The 16,517-nt window shown below is 40.8% G+C and overlaps 1 protein-coding gene across 2 annotated transcripts in view; it reads right to left on the bottom strand.

Annotated features, from left to right (window-relative positions):
* UBE3C (ubiquitin protein ligase E3C) overlaps positions 1 to 16,517 on the bottom strand; it is a 130,249-nt gene that overhangs the window by 100,156 nt on the left and 13,576 nt on the right. The window contains exon 2 of one of the 2 annotated variants that reach the window (XM_054494482.2): positions 5,072 to 5,125. In XM_054494482.2, the coding sequence (XP_054350457.1) occupies positions 5,072 to 5,125 (54 nt within the window). Of the gene's footprint in view, positions 1 to 4,400; positions 4,725 to 5,071; positions 5,126 to 16,517 lie in introns of those variants that run through there. The other variant, XM_063668051.1, reaches the window with a different exon arrangement.

The following is a 16,517-nucleotide window of genomic DNA, read 5'->3' as shown; positions in this document are numbered from 1 at the left end:
TAAAAGGTAACACCCACTAAATATGCATTTAATATATTAAGAGCTATGCAACCATCACCACTGATCTTAGAATACCTTCATCACCACAACCAGAAGCCCCGTCTCCATTTGCAGTCACCCCCCGTTTCCTACTGTCCCTTCCCTTGCCCCTGGCAATCACTCATCTACTTCTATCCTATGGATTTGCTTATTCTGGACACTTCATATAATGGAATCATACAATATGCTGTGTCTGGTTTTCTTCACTTAGCATGATGTTTTCAAGATCCACCTATGGTTACAGCATATGTGAGAACTTCATTCCTTTCTAAGGCTAAGTAAGAGTAATGTTCCATTGTATGGATGGACCACGTTGAATTCATCCATTCATCTACTGATGGACATCTGGGGTGCTCCCACTTTGGTCTATTATGAATTAAGGCTGCTATGAACATTCATATATAAGTTTTGTTGTGGATACAGGTTTTCATTTCTCTTGAGCATAAACCTAGAAGTAGAGTTATCATTGAGGAATTGCCACACTGTTTTCCAAAAATGGCAACACCATTTTACAATCTCACCAGCATAGTAGGACTTTTTTTTTGAGACGGAGTCCTGCTCTGTTGCCCACATGATCTCGGCTCACTGCAAGCTCCGCCTCCTGGGTTCACACCATTCTCCTGCCTCAGCCTCCCGAGTAGCTGGGACTACAGGTGCACGCCACCACACCCAGCTAATTTTTTGTATATTTGGTAGAGACGGGGTTTCAACATGTTAGCCAGGATGGTCTCAATCTCCTGACCTCATGATCCTCCGGCCTTGGCCTCCCAAAATGCTGAGATTACAGGCGTGAGCCACCGTGCCGGCTAGCAGGACTTTTTAAAGTTTTAAATATTAAAGGAATACAAGCAGACAACACCAGCATCTATTTTAAAGGTCACTTTCTTGTTTCAAGAGAAAATTCCAATTTTCATTGACTTGAGAGTATCTTTAAAATGTTCAGAGACCTGGCAAAAATACGTGTTCTTCATCATTGTTATGACCAGTGCTACTGCTGTTGGACAGCTTACTACTATGTGCCAGCCCTGTGAGACACTTTAGGCTGGGCGTGGTGGCTCACACCTGTAATCGCAGCACTTTGGGAGGCCGAGGCAGGAGGATCACAAGGTCAGGAGATCGAGACCATCCTGGTTAAAACGGTGAAACCCCGCCTCTACTAAAAATACAAAAAATTAGCCAGGCATGGTGGCGGGTGCCTATAGTCCCAGCTACCAGGAGGCAGAGGCAGGAGAATGGCGTGAACCCAGGAGGTGGAGCTTGCAGTGAGCCGAGATCGCGCCACTGCATTCCAGCCTGGGTGACAGAGTGAGACTCCATCTCAAAAAAAAAAAAAAAAAAAAAAAAAAAAGAGAGAGAGAGGCATTTTCTATCCAAATGCACAGTCATCTTACAGGCGAGCATCACTTCCAGTTTAAGGATGCAGAAACTGAGACCGCTATAAAGATTACCCAAAGATGTAAAGCAGAATTCAAACTCAGATATGATAATAAAGCCTGTACTCCATCTCACCATACTACATTGTTTCGTGTCTTCTATGAATGCCGTCTACAAAGCTGAGACTAACACACACACTGTGGGATTCAAGAACACCATCAGGTCATGTGGATGTACTTCCTGGGCTTGAAATGGTTATTAAAAAATCCTGTGAGGTCGGGCATGGTGGCTCACGCCTGTAAACCCAGCACTGTGGGAGGCCGAGGTGGGCGGATCACTTGAGGTCAGGAGTCCCAGACCAGCCTGGCCAACATGGTGAAACTCCATCTCTACTAAAAATACAAAAAATTAGCTGGGCATGGTGGTGCACGCCTGTAATCCCAGCTACTTGGCAGGCTGAGGCAGGAGAATCACTTGAAGCCGGGAGGTGGAGATTGCAGTGAGCTGAGATCATGTCACTGCACTCCAGCCTGGGTGACAGAGCAAGACTTTGTCTCAAAAACAACCACCACCACCACCACTACCACCACCAGGAAAAACAGACTTTCACCAGATGCACATGGCAACGTAAGGACACTGGAAACATGAAAAAACAAGGAAATACGACATCTCCAAAGGAATACAAAAATTCTCCAGCAACAGATTTTAATCAAATAGAAATTTTGAAAATCTCAAATAATTCAAAATATTGATTTTTTTTTTTTGATTTTTTTTTTTTTTTTTGAGACAGAGTTTCACTCCAGGCTGGAGTGCAACGGCGTGATCTCGGCTCACCGCAACCTCCACCTCCCAAGTTCAAGCAATTCTCCTGCCTCAGGCTCCCGAGTAGCTGGGATTACAGGCATGCGCCAGCATGCCTGGGTAATTTTGTATTTTTAATAGAGACAGGGTTTCTTCATGTTGGTCAGGCTGGTCTCGAACTCCCGACCTCAGGTGATTGGCCCGCCTCGGCCTCCCAAAGTGCTGAGAATACAGGCGCGAGCCATCGCGCCCAGCCCTCAAAATATTGATTTTAAAACTCAGTGAGATACAAGGGAATTCTGAAAAAGACAAAGAAGTCAGAAAAATAATTCAGGATATAAGTGAGCAACTTACCAAAGAGACAGGTATTTTTAAAAAGAATCAACTAGAAATTCTGGAAGTGAAGAATTCATTTAAAGAAATACAAAATACATTTGAAAGCTTCAAGACAGACTTATCAGGCAAAACAAAGAATCTCAGAACTTGAAGACAGGTCTTTTGAAATAATTCAGCCAGACAAAAATACAGAAAAAAGAATGAGCAAAGCATTCATGACATTTGGGATAACATAAAGCAATAAAATATTCAAAGTATTGGTAACACCAAGGTCAAAGAGTCAAAGAAAGGATTAGGAAACCTATTTAATGAAATAATAGATGAAAACTTCCTGTCTCACAAGAGATTTAGACACTCACATACAGCAGACTCAACGATCTCCAAGCAAATAATCAGACTATCTAAAGTCAAAGATAAAGACTGAATTCTAAAAGCATCAAAAGAAAACCAGCTAGTCACCTATAAACGAAACCCCGTCAGATTAAAAATCAAGAAAACAAACAATAGAAACAAACCCCACAGAAGATCCAATTACTGGAGTTTAAACATTGTCTTAAAAAATCTATAATTATGTTCAAGAAATTAAAAGAGAACTAAAGACTATATAAAAGAATGAAAGAAAGTTCTAGAATTGAAATAACAAAAACTGAAATTACAAAGTCAATGGATGTATTTAACAATTAGGCAGCAGGGTGGCTCACACCTGTAATCCCAGCACTTTGGGAGGCTGAGACAGGCAGATCACTTGAGGTTAGGAGTTCAAGACTAGCCTGCCCAACATGGCAAAACCCCATCTCTACTAAAAATACAAAAAATTAGCTGGGTGCGGTGGCGTGCACCTGTAGTCCCAGCTACTCGGGAGGCTGAGGCAGGAGAATCACTTGAACCCGGAAGGCGGAGGTTGCAGTGAGCTGAGATCGCGCCACTGCAGTCCAGCCCAGTTGACACAGCGAGATTCTATCTCAAAAAAAAAAAAAAAAAAAAAAAAAAGTCAATGCTAAAGACATCAGCTGTAAATCAGAAGTCAGGTCAGGTGAAAATATCCAAACTGAAGCAGAGATATTCAAAAGGATAAACACAGAGAAAAGCACATGAGGGAAATATGGGAAACGACGCAAAGGTCAAATACATTTACAGTTTGCGTCCAAGTAGGAGAGGAGGAGAAGAATGAAGCAAAAGCACTAATGGAAGAGATAATGGCCGAGAATTTTCCATAAAACAAGATTAAAAACACCAACCAACAAATATTTTTCTTGGTTTAGCAGTGCCCTCCCCGGGACATGTGGTAGTTTCTGGTGACATTTTTGGTTGTCACAACTGAAGCAATGGAGTGCTACTGGCATTTAGTGGGTAGAGGCCATGGGTGTTGCTAAACATCCTCCAAGGTACAGAGCAGTTCCCCCCAACAAAGAATTATCTGTTCAAAAATGTCAGCGCCAAGGTTGGAAAATCCTGCCTAAAACTCTTTTCACTGTAACCACCTCAGAGAGCCCTTTCCCTAAACACCATCTCTAATATAGGCCCTTCCAGTTGTAATCACATTACTCTGTTGCCCTCAGAGGTTTTGTCACCACCTCAGCATCCTGGTTCACGGCAGGAACCTTGTCTGTCTTATTCACTATCTGTACAGACAGCAAGCAGAGCAATATCTAGTACATACATAGTACGTTCTCAATAAATATTTGTCAGGGGCCTAAATGAATTGTTAAAATAAAACAAAAAACTCTACCTAAAAAAGCAGGTCATAAGATAGTACAATTGCTGATTAATCAACAAAATAAAGCTATTTAAAGAAATTATCACAAGATGTAACGTAGGATAAACAATAAAAATGTCATTAGTGTCTTTACCTTCTTCACAAACAGTTAAGACACATGTCTTAACAGTGAGCTTTCTCCTTTTGCTTCATGAAACATCAACATCGTAAGCCAGATGAGGCAGTTCACGCCTGTAATCCCAACACTTTGGGAAAATGAGGGAGGCGACTGCATGAGGCCATAGTTTGAAATCAGCCTCGGCAGCAAAGCAAGACCCCATCTACACAAAAATTTTAAAAATTAAGTGGGCACGGTGGCATGCACCTGTAGTCCCAGCTACAGGACGCTAGAGCAGGAAGATCACCTGAACCCAGGAGGTCAAGGCTACAGTGAGCTATGATCTTGCCACTGCACTCCAGCCTGGGTCACAGAGCGAGACTCAATATCTTAAAACAAAAGAGAGAAGAAAAAGAAATATGAACATTATATTTATAACACGGCTTTCTAGATCTTCTGGAAACCATATCATTATGTAAGTCAACCAAAAGCCCGCGTTCCTTCTCCAGTCTGGAAACTGCCCTTTTAGTCCATCTCTTTCTACACTGGCTCCAGAATAAATGTTTCTAAAGCTAAACACACATACACACACATTCTGCCATATATAAAAAATACATACACACATACATATATACAGTAAAACCAAGGCGTGTTTAAATGCTGTAGAAAAAATGCTTATCTACAGAGTATTACAAAACTGTTTTTACCTCTCTCTTTCTTCTTTCTTCCTGAGTACGATGTAAAAGAGAAGCCTTTTCCTCCTACATCCAAACAGAGAAAAAAGGAGGTAAGGTTATAATTTCAATTATAAAACTCCCATACAAAAATTATAGAATGTTTTCACCCAAAAAAAGATCCAAAGACCATCCAAACAAGCTGTCTTGACTTAATCAGATAAGAGAATCTGAGGCACAAGAAGTTAAATGGTTTCCCAGAGGTCACTAGATGTAATACAAGTTAGTACTTCAGTAGTTTTTTAAAGCATAAAATCTGATTTCTTCACATATACAAATGAGTACAGGTAAAACTGGGGAAATGTGAGTAAGACTGGTGCTCCATACCAGTGTCAGAGTTCTGGTTGTGACATCCTACTAGCTTTGTAAAGTATTACCCCAGAGGAAACTGGGCGATGTGGACAGGGGTCTCTGGGTATCATTTCTTTTCTTTTCTTTTTTTTTTTTTTTTTTTTGAGATGGAGTCTCTCTCTGTCGCCCAGGCTGGAGTGCAGTGGTGCGATCTCGGCTCACTGCAAGCTCTGCCTCCGGGGTTCATGCCATTCTCCTGCCTCAGCCTCCCAAGTAGCTGGGACTACAGGCACCCGCCACCACGCCCGGCAATTTTTTGTATTTTTTTAGTAGAGACGGGGTTTCACTCTGTTAGCCAGGATGGTCTCGATCTCCTGACCTCCTGATCCACCCACCTCGGCCTCCCAAAGTGCTGGGATTACAGGCGTGAGCCACCGTGCCCAGCCGTCCCTGGGTATCATTTCTAACAGTTGCATATGAATCTACAATTATCTCAATAAAAATTTCAATGAAGAAATCAATTTCTTTGATGAAAATTTTTTTTCATAAGTAAAATTAAGTTTTGAATAAAATCACTTGGTTTGTAGAAGGAAGGGAAGGAATAAAACGAAAACTTCACATAAATGAAAAATACTTAAACAGAACCCTCTTCTCCCCCACAGACTGTTCCAGTCTTTAGTGTATGGACATTTTATTTTTGTAAATTTCATCCAAAATAAAATTAAAGGTCCAGGCTAGGCAAGGTGGCTCATGCCTGTAATCCCCGCACTTTGGGAAGCCAAGGCAGGAGAATCACTTGAGCCCAGGAGTTTGAGACCCTGCCTCTACAAAAACTTTTTAGAAATATTTGGGCGCAGCAGCATGTGCCCGTAGTCCCAGCTACTCAGGGGGCTGAGGTGAGAGGATCACTTAGGCCCAGGAGGACAAGGCTGCAGTGAGCCAGGATTGAGCTACCACTCTCCAGCCTGAGTGACAAAGCAAGATCCTGTCTCAAAAAAAAAAAAAAAAGTTCAAGATTGGAGACACTATATATGAATCATTACAAAAAAATAAATTTAGGCCAGGCACGGTGGCTCATGCCTGTAATCCCAGCACTTTGGGAGGCCGAGGCGGGCAGATCATGAGGTCAGGAGTTCAAGACCAGCCTGGCCAACACAGTGAAACCCCGTCTCTACTAAAAATACAAAAATTAGCCGGGCATGGTGGCACATGCCTGTAGTCCCAGCTACTTGAGAGGCTGAGGGAGAAGAATCGCTTGAACCCAGGCGGCGGAGCTTGCAGTGAGCCGAGATCAAGCCACTGCACTCCAGCCTGGGCAACAGAGCAAGACTCCATCTCAAAAAAGAAAAAAAAATTAAATATCTTAAGAGATATACTTAATCAGAACAGTGTCAGACAGTAGTTAAGCCAACTTAAAATTATACACTGATAGGTGAACTAACAATATTCAGAATCAAAGTTTCTATCCTTTTTTTAAATTGAGACCCAGGCTGGAGTGTAGTGGCAATCTTGGCTCACTGCAACCTCTGCCTCCCGGTTTCAAGCAATTCTCGTGCCTCAGCCTCCCGAGTAACTGGGACTACAGGTGCGCGCCACCACACCTGGCTAACCTGTATTTTTAGCAGAGACGGGGTTTCGCCACATTGGCCAGGCTGGCCTCGAACTCCTGGCCTCAAGTGATCTGCCCGCCTTGGCCTCCCAAACTGCAGGGATTACAGGCATGAGCCACCATGCTCGGCCTAGAATCAAGTTTCTAATTGTCAAAATGTAAAGCCAGACCTGGCACAGTGGCTCATGGCTATAATCCGAGCACTTTGGAAGGCCGTGGAGGGCAGATCACTTGAGCTCAGGAGTACGAGACCAGCCTGGGCCACATGGTGAAACCCCATCTCCACAAAAAATACAAAACAAATTAGCAAGGCATGGTGGCGCATGCCTGTAGTCCCAGCTACTTGGGGGTTGAGGCAGAAAGATCACTTGAACTGGGGAGGCTGAGGCTGCAGTGAGCCGAGATTGTGCCACTGTACTCTTGCCGGAGTCACAAAGTGAGACCCTGTCTCAAAAAAAAAAAAAAAAAAGTAAAATCAAAGAAATTAATCCTCCAGATACTTTCTATCATAGAAAATTTCACATAAAAAACCTTTATCACATGTCCAACAGCAGAAAAAATATTGTTTTAAACTTAATTAAAATGATTCATGATTGTTTACTTAATATTCTTTAATTTTTTAAGCTTTTAAAAACTAATTTTAGACAAAGAAAAGCTACAAAAATGATACAAGTTCCCTTATCCCATATGTCTTACTCACTTCTACATTAAGCAGATACAATTATCAACAGGAAATTAACACTGATACAATAACATTAACTAATCTACAAACTTAATTAGAAATCCACCAATTTTCCCACTAATGCTGTTTATCAGTTCTAGAATTCCATCCAGGACCCCACATTATATTTAGGTACTATTTCTTCTTAATCTTCCTCCAATCTATAGAGTTCTTATCTTCATCTTTCATGTCCTGGATGCTGTCCCTCAATTTGGGTTTTTCCAATACTCTCACGAATACAGTAAGGTTATGCAATAAGGATAGCATTAGATTTTAATCCATAGGATTATACGCACAAACACGCATCATGGACTCAATACTTACATAAATAACCAAATCAATAAACAAGGAAAAGAAAACTCTTTTCCTCACAGAATCGAGTTTAAAAATGTAGAAGGAAAGAGAAAAACAGAAAACAGAAAAACACTGCAGACAAGATCTACTAATGTACGCTAAAATTAGTGGGCAAAAGTTTGAGGAGAAACAGGATTTGCCTAGTCTCAAAGTATCTCTCAAGATATAGATCAATTAACAAGGGAAAGACAGAAAATTTAGAGGGGAGAAAATTTGCAGACACCAACTAAGACATCAACTGGCTCAGTAATAAAACATAACGGCATAATGAACTACTACTGGGTACCATACAAACGATACAATCAACTATTGTGTTAGTCTTGCCAAAAAGACTCTTTTTAACCTAAATGTATTTATCTCAAGGGGAAATCTTTCATCACTAAACAGAAAAACAGCATCACTGGTCACAAACAGAAGGCATCCCCCCAAATTAAATACAATGAAAACTGTATTTTTAAAGTTAAATTTGAAAGTGGCTGCTGCAGTGGCTCACACCTGTAATCCCAGTACTTTGGGAGGCCAAGGCCGGCAGATCACCTGAGGTCAGGAGTTCGAGACCAGCCTGACCTACATGGCGAAACCCCGTCTCTACTAAAAATACAAAAATCAGCTGGGCGTGGTGGCGCACACCTGTAGTCTCAGCTACTTGGAGGCCTGTGGCAGGAGAATCACTTGAACCTGGGAGGCAGAAGTTGCAGTGAGCCGAGATCATGCCACTGCACTCCAGCCTGGGTGATAGAACGAGACTATATCTCAAAAAAAAAAAAAAAGAGAGGAAAAAAAAAAAAAAGTAACTACGGAATTACATAAAAATCTAACAAGTTTATTTATAAAAAGTCCTATCTGAAACTTGATTCCTCAAGGTAAAAGAAACTGTTTATAATCACAATAAAAGAATACGAGACGCTATGCTGCTTAGTTTAAGAGGAAGATTAGGCTCTATTAAGACAGTTTTATTTTTAAATTTTGATATTAACCAAATAATTCTAATTTACATGTCTGTAATTAGATCAGGCAGGCAAATGCTATTTATTTTTTTGGAGACAGTCTCGCTCTGGCCCAGGCTGGAGTGCAGTGGGGCGATCTTGGCTCACTGCAACTTCCGTCCCCGGGATTACAGGCATGTGCCACCACGCTCAGCTGTTTCTGTATTTTTAGAAGAGACAAGGTTTCACCATGTTGGTCAGGCTGGTCTCAAACTCCTGACCTCAAGCGATCCACCCGTCTCAGCCTCCCAAAGTGCTGGTATTGCAGGCGTGAGCCATCACACCCAGCTGCAAATGGTATTTAATCATGTTCTCTGATAGAACTGGATTCTGAAAAGGAATTCCTAACCAAAATGCCATTTTGCTTTAACAAACTTTTGCTTCAAGAAACCATCCACAGTCTGATCTTTTGAATGTGTCCTTTTACTTGGTAATATTCACATATTAATAAAACAGGGTAGGGGGAGACTGTCTTTATCCATTCATCACCACTAACTGGTTCAGGAAAACACTCACAGAGACCTTTAATCCTAATTTTTTTTTTTAATTCTTTTCTTTTTTCCCACATGCCTGCTGTGTCAAATACTCCTAACTTTGTAAATGCCATATTCAAAATACTTTTTTCAAGTTTTCCACAATTCTTTCCTCCACAATCATGGTGTGTATGCCATGGTGAAAGTTTGACTCCACAAAGTTGTGACATTCTTCTTGAGATAACAGTCAAGGAGAGAGAGACTTTGCCACCTACAAGCTTTCAGGATGAAGGAGAAGTGGGTGCTGGTAGTTATTGTCCATGACTTCACAAGGCTAGAGAATTAAGTCTCCGCCTTTCACAAGAGTAATTATTTCACACTCTATTGATAACGGACTTAATATCCCCGCATACATGAGACTAGTAGGACTATGTTTTCAATACAAAAAGGGAGCAGACTTTAGTTCTGGTAAAGTTTCTGGTGCTGGAGCACAATGGACCAAATTCTCATATTAACCCAAGACACCATCTCTGCTTTTACCATTCAACACACTTGGAGTCTATGTTATCATTTGTCATAAAATCAACAATAGATTTTAAAGCATTTCTTCTAACTGACGAGCTAGAAAAAAAATGTCTCCATGGACTTGTCTATTCAGCTCATGCCTGACAAAGCAAAGGATTAGCTGAGTTCAGAGGATCAGTGGGCTCATCGGTCTCTAGTGAACAGAACCAAGTTTGTCTTCCCCAGGAAAGTAACAGCTGCTCAATGTATTTGTCCCTATCTAAAAATGGACAATGAGCTAAATCATTAGACAAAGGAATCTTGTCCATTATTTTATTTGCTTTGTGACTAATCATCACTTTTAATCACAGCTTTGGCAGCAGCTTCCCATTTGGCCAATTAGCAGCTCTAGCCTTTGTGATTAAATACAATGCACAGATGCAGTGTTCTCTACACCGGTCCTGCCACTCTGTGCATCTACTTTCAACCGTTTGTTCCCAAAAGTTTAACAGGTTTTGGGTGCTACGGCTTATGGTTTCAAAATAAAGTATGAGTGCATGGTTTCACACTGGAATTTGGCATGTAATAGAACAGGTTCCCTCTCTCGGCCAGTCCATGAAAAACTGGTTTTCAAAAAGCTTCATTATATTTGTGTTTCCTTTGATTTTCTTCGCAGCCTCCAAGTTAAAGCTGACTCTAGGGCCAGGCACAGTGGCTCACACTTGTAATCCCAGCACTTTGGGAGGCTGAGGCAGGAGATCACTGGAAGCCAAGAGTTTGAGACCAGCCTGGGCCATGAAACAAGGCTCTCTTTACAGAAAAAAAAAAGGAAAAAAGAGTGTAGAGATTGGGTCTCACCATGTTTATATGTATCTCTCTCTCTATACATACATATTTATATATATCTGTTGCCCAGGCTAGAGTGCAGTGGCACGATCTCAGCTCACTGCAACCTCCGCCTCCCAGGTTCAAGCGATTCTCCTGCCTCGGCCTCCGAGTAGCTGGGATTACAGGCTTCCACCACCATGCCTGGCTAATTTTTGTGCTGTTTTTCAAAGTACAGACCAGGTTTCACCACGTTGGCCAGGCTGGTCTCAAACTGTTGACCTCAGGTGATCTACCCACCTTGGCCTCCCAAAGTGCTAGAATTACAGGCATGAGCCACCACGCCCAGCCACCATGTTATATTTTAATGGTCATTTAGGTTGTTTTCAGTTTTTGGCTAATTCAAATAAAACTGCAGTGGATATCCTTGCATATGTGTCAGTAATGTCTGTAGGTTAAATTTCTCTGTAGGTCAAAGGCTATGTGCATTTTGAATTTTAATGAATATTTCCAAATTGCCCTCCAAGGAGATCATGTCAATGTATGAAAAGTTACTGCTGTCCCTTGTCTTCACCTGCATAGTGCAGCATCTTTTTATGTTTCCACAGTTTGAATCATTTAATTTTTCCATTTGATTATCTTTTCGTCTTGTTTTACAAAAAATCATTTTCATGATGCTACAAATATTCCCTTTGTCACTCTTTAACCTTGGTTATATTTTTCTGTGTACAAAGTTTTAATTCTTAATGTAGTCAAATTTCTCACTTAAGAATTCAGTAGCTGCAGCTTAGGATTATGTGCACAGCATGGACTATTACCGTCCACATCACTAGCATGGATTTCTGTATACTGAATTTTTTAATTCATTGTTGCAGGTTTATTTTTAATAGCATGCTGAAATTTCACTTTCAGAAGCTGACACTTACTAGTGTGAGCCACATGCTGATATTCATAATTGTGAATTAGGATCATGCCTACACCTTTATTTTTTCCTCCTACTGCCTGGGCCTGACATGAGTTTTTAAAAGGGTCATTTAAAAAGTCTAATGATGAAGACTGTCTTATAACTGAAGACATTAACTATAAATAGGGCTGTCTTCACATATAATAAGGACCGCATTAATAACTCACTGGAGTCAGCTTTATTTTTTTGGCTGCTGAATAAATTATACGGCATTCGCTACATGGAATATCATATAGCTCTTTAAAGGAATGTGGTAGATCTATCTACTCATCAGGAACTGTCTCCGAGAGTATTATTAAGGGGGACAGGAGAAGTACAGCAATCTGTTTAATATGCTCTAGCTTGTTTGTTTTTTTAAAGAAGGGAATTTACACACCTATATGATTATATATGTAGAGAACAGCTCTGACAGGATGTGTAAAAATCCCAAAATAGAGTGTGAATGTAAGGATTAAAGAATTGGGGCCGGATGCGGTGGCTCATGCCTATAACACTAGCAGTTTGGGAGGCCAGGGTAGCGGATCACTTGAGGTTAGGAGTTCGAGACCAGCCCAGCCAACGTAGTGAAACCCTGTCTCTACGAAAAATACAAAAATTAGCCGGGGGTGGTGATGTGCGCCTGTAGTCCCAGCTAATCGAAAGGCTGAGGTACAAGAATCGCTTGAACCTGGGAGGTGGAGGCTGCAGTGAGCCGAGATCATGCCACTGCACTCCAGCCCAGGTGACAGAGCGGGACTCTGTCTCAAAAAAAAAAAAAAAAAAAAAAAAAAAAAAAAAAAAAAAAAAAAAAAAAAAAAAAAAAAAAAAGAACTGGGAGTGTGAGGAGTGGAGGTGAAAGGCAAGAAAACTTCTAGTATTTTATATGAATTTTTACATTCCCATTTGAATGATTACCCATGTACTTACAATATTTTCTCACTTTTTTAGAAGAAAGTAATAAGAAAGCAATATGAGAACAAGTTCTAAAAACAGCTCAATATAATGAGGAACAAGTTCATCACTAAGTGGCTGGGAGGAAAGGGGCAAGTAAGGTACCAGGAGAAAGCACTTTGATTTTGAAAAACGACTAAACTTCCTATTGATTAACAAGTTTTTGGTTTCAATTTATTGTACTCATAGTTGAAAACATTATCTTTTAAATTATGCAGATGTAGAACCCGCAGGGATGCCTAGTAGCAGTTACAGACAAGGTCCATCAAACACCCAAAGGGTCTCCGAAAAGACCGAGGCCATCGTCCTGACAGCGCGCACGCTCCCTGCTGTAACTACCCACCAATGTGAAATCCACAGTGAGCACAGCCAACTGCTCTGGGTGCCTGTGGAGCTTTAGGTACTATCCTTATCTTCTCTGAACATTAAATATGACCAAACCTTACAAATGCCATTTACCAAGGTGATTTTCTTTTCGTTTTGTTTTTTGTCTTACCAAGATGATTTTAAATGGGGGGAAAATGCTTTCTTCACTAAATAAATTTAGTGGTAACAAAGTTTATTCTTTATTTGAAATAGTAAAGCGTACATAGTTTAAATCAGATTTCATTACACCCTCAGAATAAAATTATGTTAAAAAACTAGAGCGAATGTCAAAGTAAATTTAAGTAACTTCCCAAAGACCACATGCCCAAATTAATTGCTAACCATTTACAGAACAATTGTTAGCATGTTTGTAAATATCTTGATTTTTTAAAAACCCCCCAAAACTGTGAGGTTTTTGTTTCACCTATTTGGCTTATCTTCCATTAACAATTTACTCCATTTACACAGAATTATCAGCTTCACATCTGTTTCAGTTCAGTATTTTCTGGCTCTCAGGCACTAACATAATGCTAGCCATTTTATACACTTCAAAGAACATTGCCTTTGAGTAAAGGAAAATGTTAAAAGTTAACATTTGTGAATAATGCATAAGCTACAATGTGTGTGTGTGTGTGTGGAGGGGGTGGGATTCTTTTTTGAAGACCTACATGAAATAAGAACCTCTATGAAAATATGAGAACCACCAATTTCACATATGCAAAACATACTTAAAGGTGCATCATCATAAGCCACTAAAAATCATATTTATAAAACAATGCACAATATGATGCAAATTCAAAAGAAATTTTTTAAAATGCTAGGAAAATATTTGACCATTTACCATCACAAAGATGGGAAAAAAAACTGACTATGCATTAACAGCATTTCAGTTCTAAGGGATGGGTAGGGTTCCTATAGGTAATTATTAAATACATTTCAGTATAGCCTACATTTCCAATTATAAATATTATTTTATAATCATAAGAGCTCATTTTTAAAAATAAAGTCTAACTGACCACAACCAGTTACAGATTTCTTTGTTCCTTCTCCACTCCCTCTGCTTCACTTGACTAGAGAAAAAATGCAGTATCCAATGCAAAACGCCATCATTTAAATATCACAATATACACCAAGAGACTTTCTTTTCTTACCTTTAATAGCAAAACTCTAAAGACAATTTATACGTATCCATTGATAGGAAAGTGGTTATATTAAGTATCAAACTATGCTATGGAATATTATATACCATGAAAAATAACAAATATAAAGATGCTGATATGGAATCACTAAGACATTTTGTTGAGGTGAAAAAGCAATATGATCTCTCATTTTAACTGAAAATGAGAGGGTAGAACATGTTTATGTTTAGACTTGTTCTGAAAGGATACTGAGAAAATAATGGTGGGAAGTTAGGGGGTTCAGTGAGAAGATGATTTCATGGATGCTCTTTAGAAAGTCTGACCCTTTATCTTTTTTTTTTTAGACAGAATCTCGAACTGTCACCAGGCTGGAGTGCAGTGGTGTGATCTTGGCTCACTGCAACCTCCATCTCCCAGGTTCAAGCAATTCTCCGCCTCAGTCTCCCAAGTAGCTGGGATTACAGCTGCCTGCCACCACACCTGAATAATTTTTGCATTTTTAGTAGAGACAGGATTTCACCATCTTGGCCAGACTGGTCTGAACTCCTGACCTCGTGATCCACCCGCCTCGGCCTTCCAAGGTGCTGGGATTACAGGTGTGAGCCACTGTGCCCGGCCTATCATTTTTTTTAAACAGAAAAAGTTAACTTTTTTTCCCTCCAGACAGAGCCTCTCTGTCACCCAAGCTGGAGTGCAGTGGCGTGGTCTTGGCTCACTCACTGCAACCTCGCCCCCGCCCCACCAAGCCATCCTCCCACCTCAGCCTCCCGAGTAACTGAAACCACAGGTGCATATACCACCATGCCCGTTTTTTTTTTTTTTTTTTTTGTATTTTTAGTATGGACAGGATCTCGCCATGTTGCCCAGGCTGATCTGGAACTCTGGGCTCAAGGTATCTGCCTGCCTTAGCCTCCCAGAGTGCCGGGAGTAAAAGTTAACTTTTTAAAAAGGCCACTGACTGCAGAGTAGAAACGTAACCATTCTTAGAGCAAGGAAGATTCGTGATAATCTAAGTTTGGTTTTATCATTATCAAGAATTATGACTTTCTAGCTGGGCGTGTGGCTCACACCTGTAATCCCAACACTTGGGATTACTTGGGGAATCCAAGGTGGGAGGATCAATTGAGCTCAGTTCAATACCAGCCTGGGCAACATCGTGAGACCTTGACTCTCTTAAAAACAAATTAAAAAGAGAATTATGACTTTCCCATTACATGATACAATAAAGAAAAGCCCAGAAAAGATGAACAGCTAAGTCACAGACAGTTGGTTCCAGAGTTAACGATTTTTTTTTCAAGGTTACACTTTCTAAAATTTCATCTTTTGCAGTAAAGGGGTTTCACAGTAGCAAGATATGATGTGAACCATGCTAACTGCCAACAATCTAGCGTCTACTAACACATCTCTAAAGTAATATGTAAAAAATTAAACAATTTTGTTTTGTTTCTGAGAAGGAGTCCCACTCTTTCATCCAGGCTGAAGTGAAGTAGTGCGATCTCTGCTCACTGCAACCTCTGCTCCCCTGGGGTTCAAGCCATTCTCCGGCCTCAGCCTCCCAAGTAGCTGAGATTACAGGCGCCCGCCACCATGCCTGGCTAATTTCAGTATTTTTAGTAGAGACAGGGTTTCGCCACGTTGGCTAGGCTGGTCTCAAACTCCTGACCTCAGGCAATCCACGCCCCTCAGCCTCCCAAAGTGCTAGGATTACAGGCTTAAGTCACCAAGCCTGGCAAAAAATTAAACAATGTTAAAGCTGCACTGTAAGAAAAATTAGTTTCAAAAGATGTAGGACTGTTGGAACCACCTTCTCAGTGCCTGCAGGATGTGGTCCTCAACTTCCCAAGCAGTTACAGGAATGCACAAATAAAGCAGGAGACAGAAGCAAGATGTGCAAGCAAGACACCCTGCCCAGACACAACGGAGAGGCCGTACAGCATCCGGATAAACAAACCACAGGGCAGTGTTGTGGGTTTTGCTAAATTATTTGGATTCCAGGCCTTGATTTCTTCCTCCACAGGACACTAACACCTCTGCCTCACATAACAGAAGTCAAGATCAATGAGCTCATACAAGAAAAGTGCCCTGCAGGAGAACAAATAGTACCGCGGCAGATCTACATGTGACAAATAAGGAGAGAAACAGAAACATCCTTAAAAGAAAATGCCCTCTGCAGGTTTTAGGCCCTCATTGCTCTTCAGGCACAAGTGTGGGTGCTTCTCCCTTGATTTCCCTGGCTTCAGGCTTTGCCTCCCTAGAA

This window comes from Pongo pygmaeus, chromosome 6 (genome assembly GCF_028885625.2).
Source record: "Pongo pygmaeus isolate AG05252 chromosome 6, NHGRI_mPonPyg2-v2.0_pri, whole genome shotgun sequence".
Taxonomy (NCBI): Eukaryota; Metazoa; Chordata; class Mammalia; order Primates; family Hominidae; genus Pongo; species Pongo pygmaeus.
Note: the sequence above shows the minus strand (reverse complement) of the source record. Positions and strands in the feature narration are given on the sequence as shown.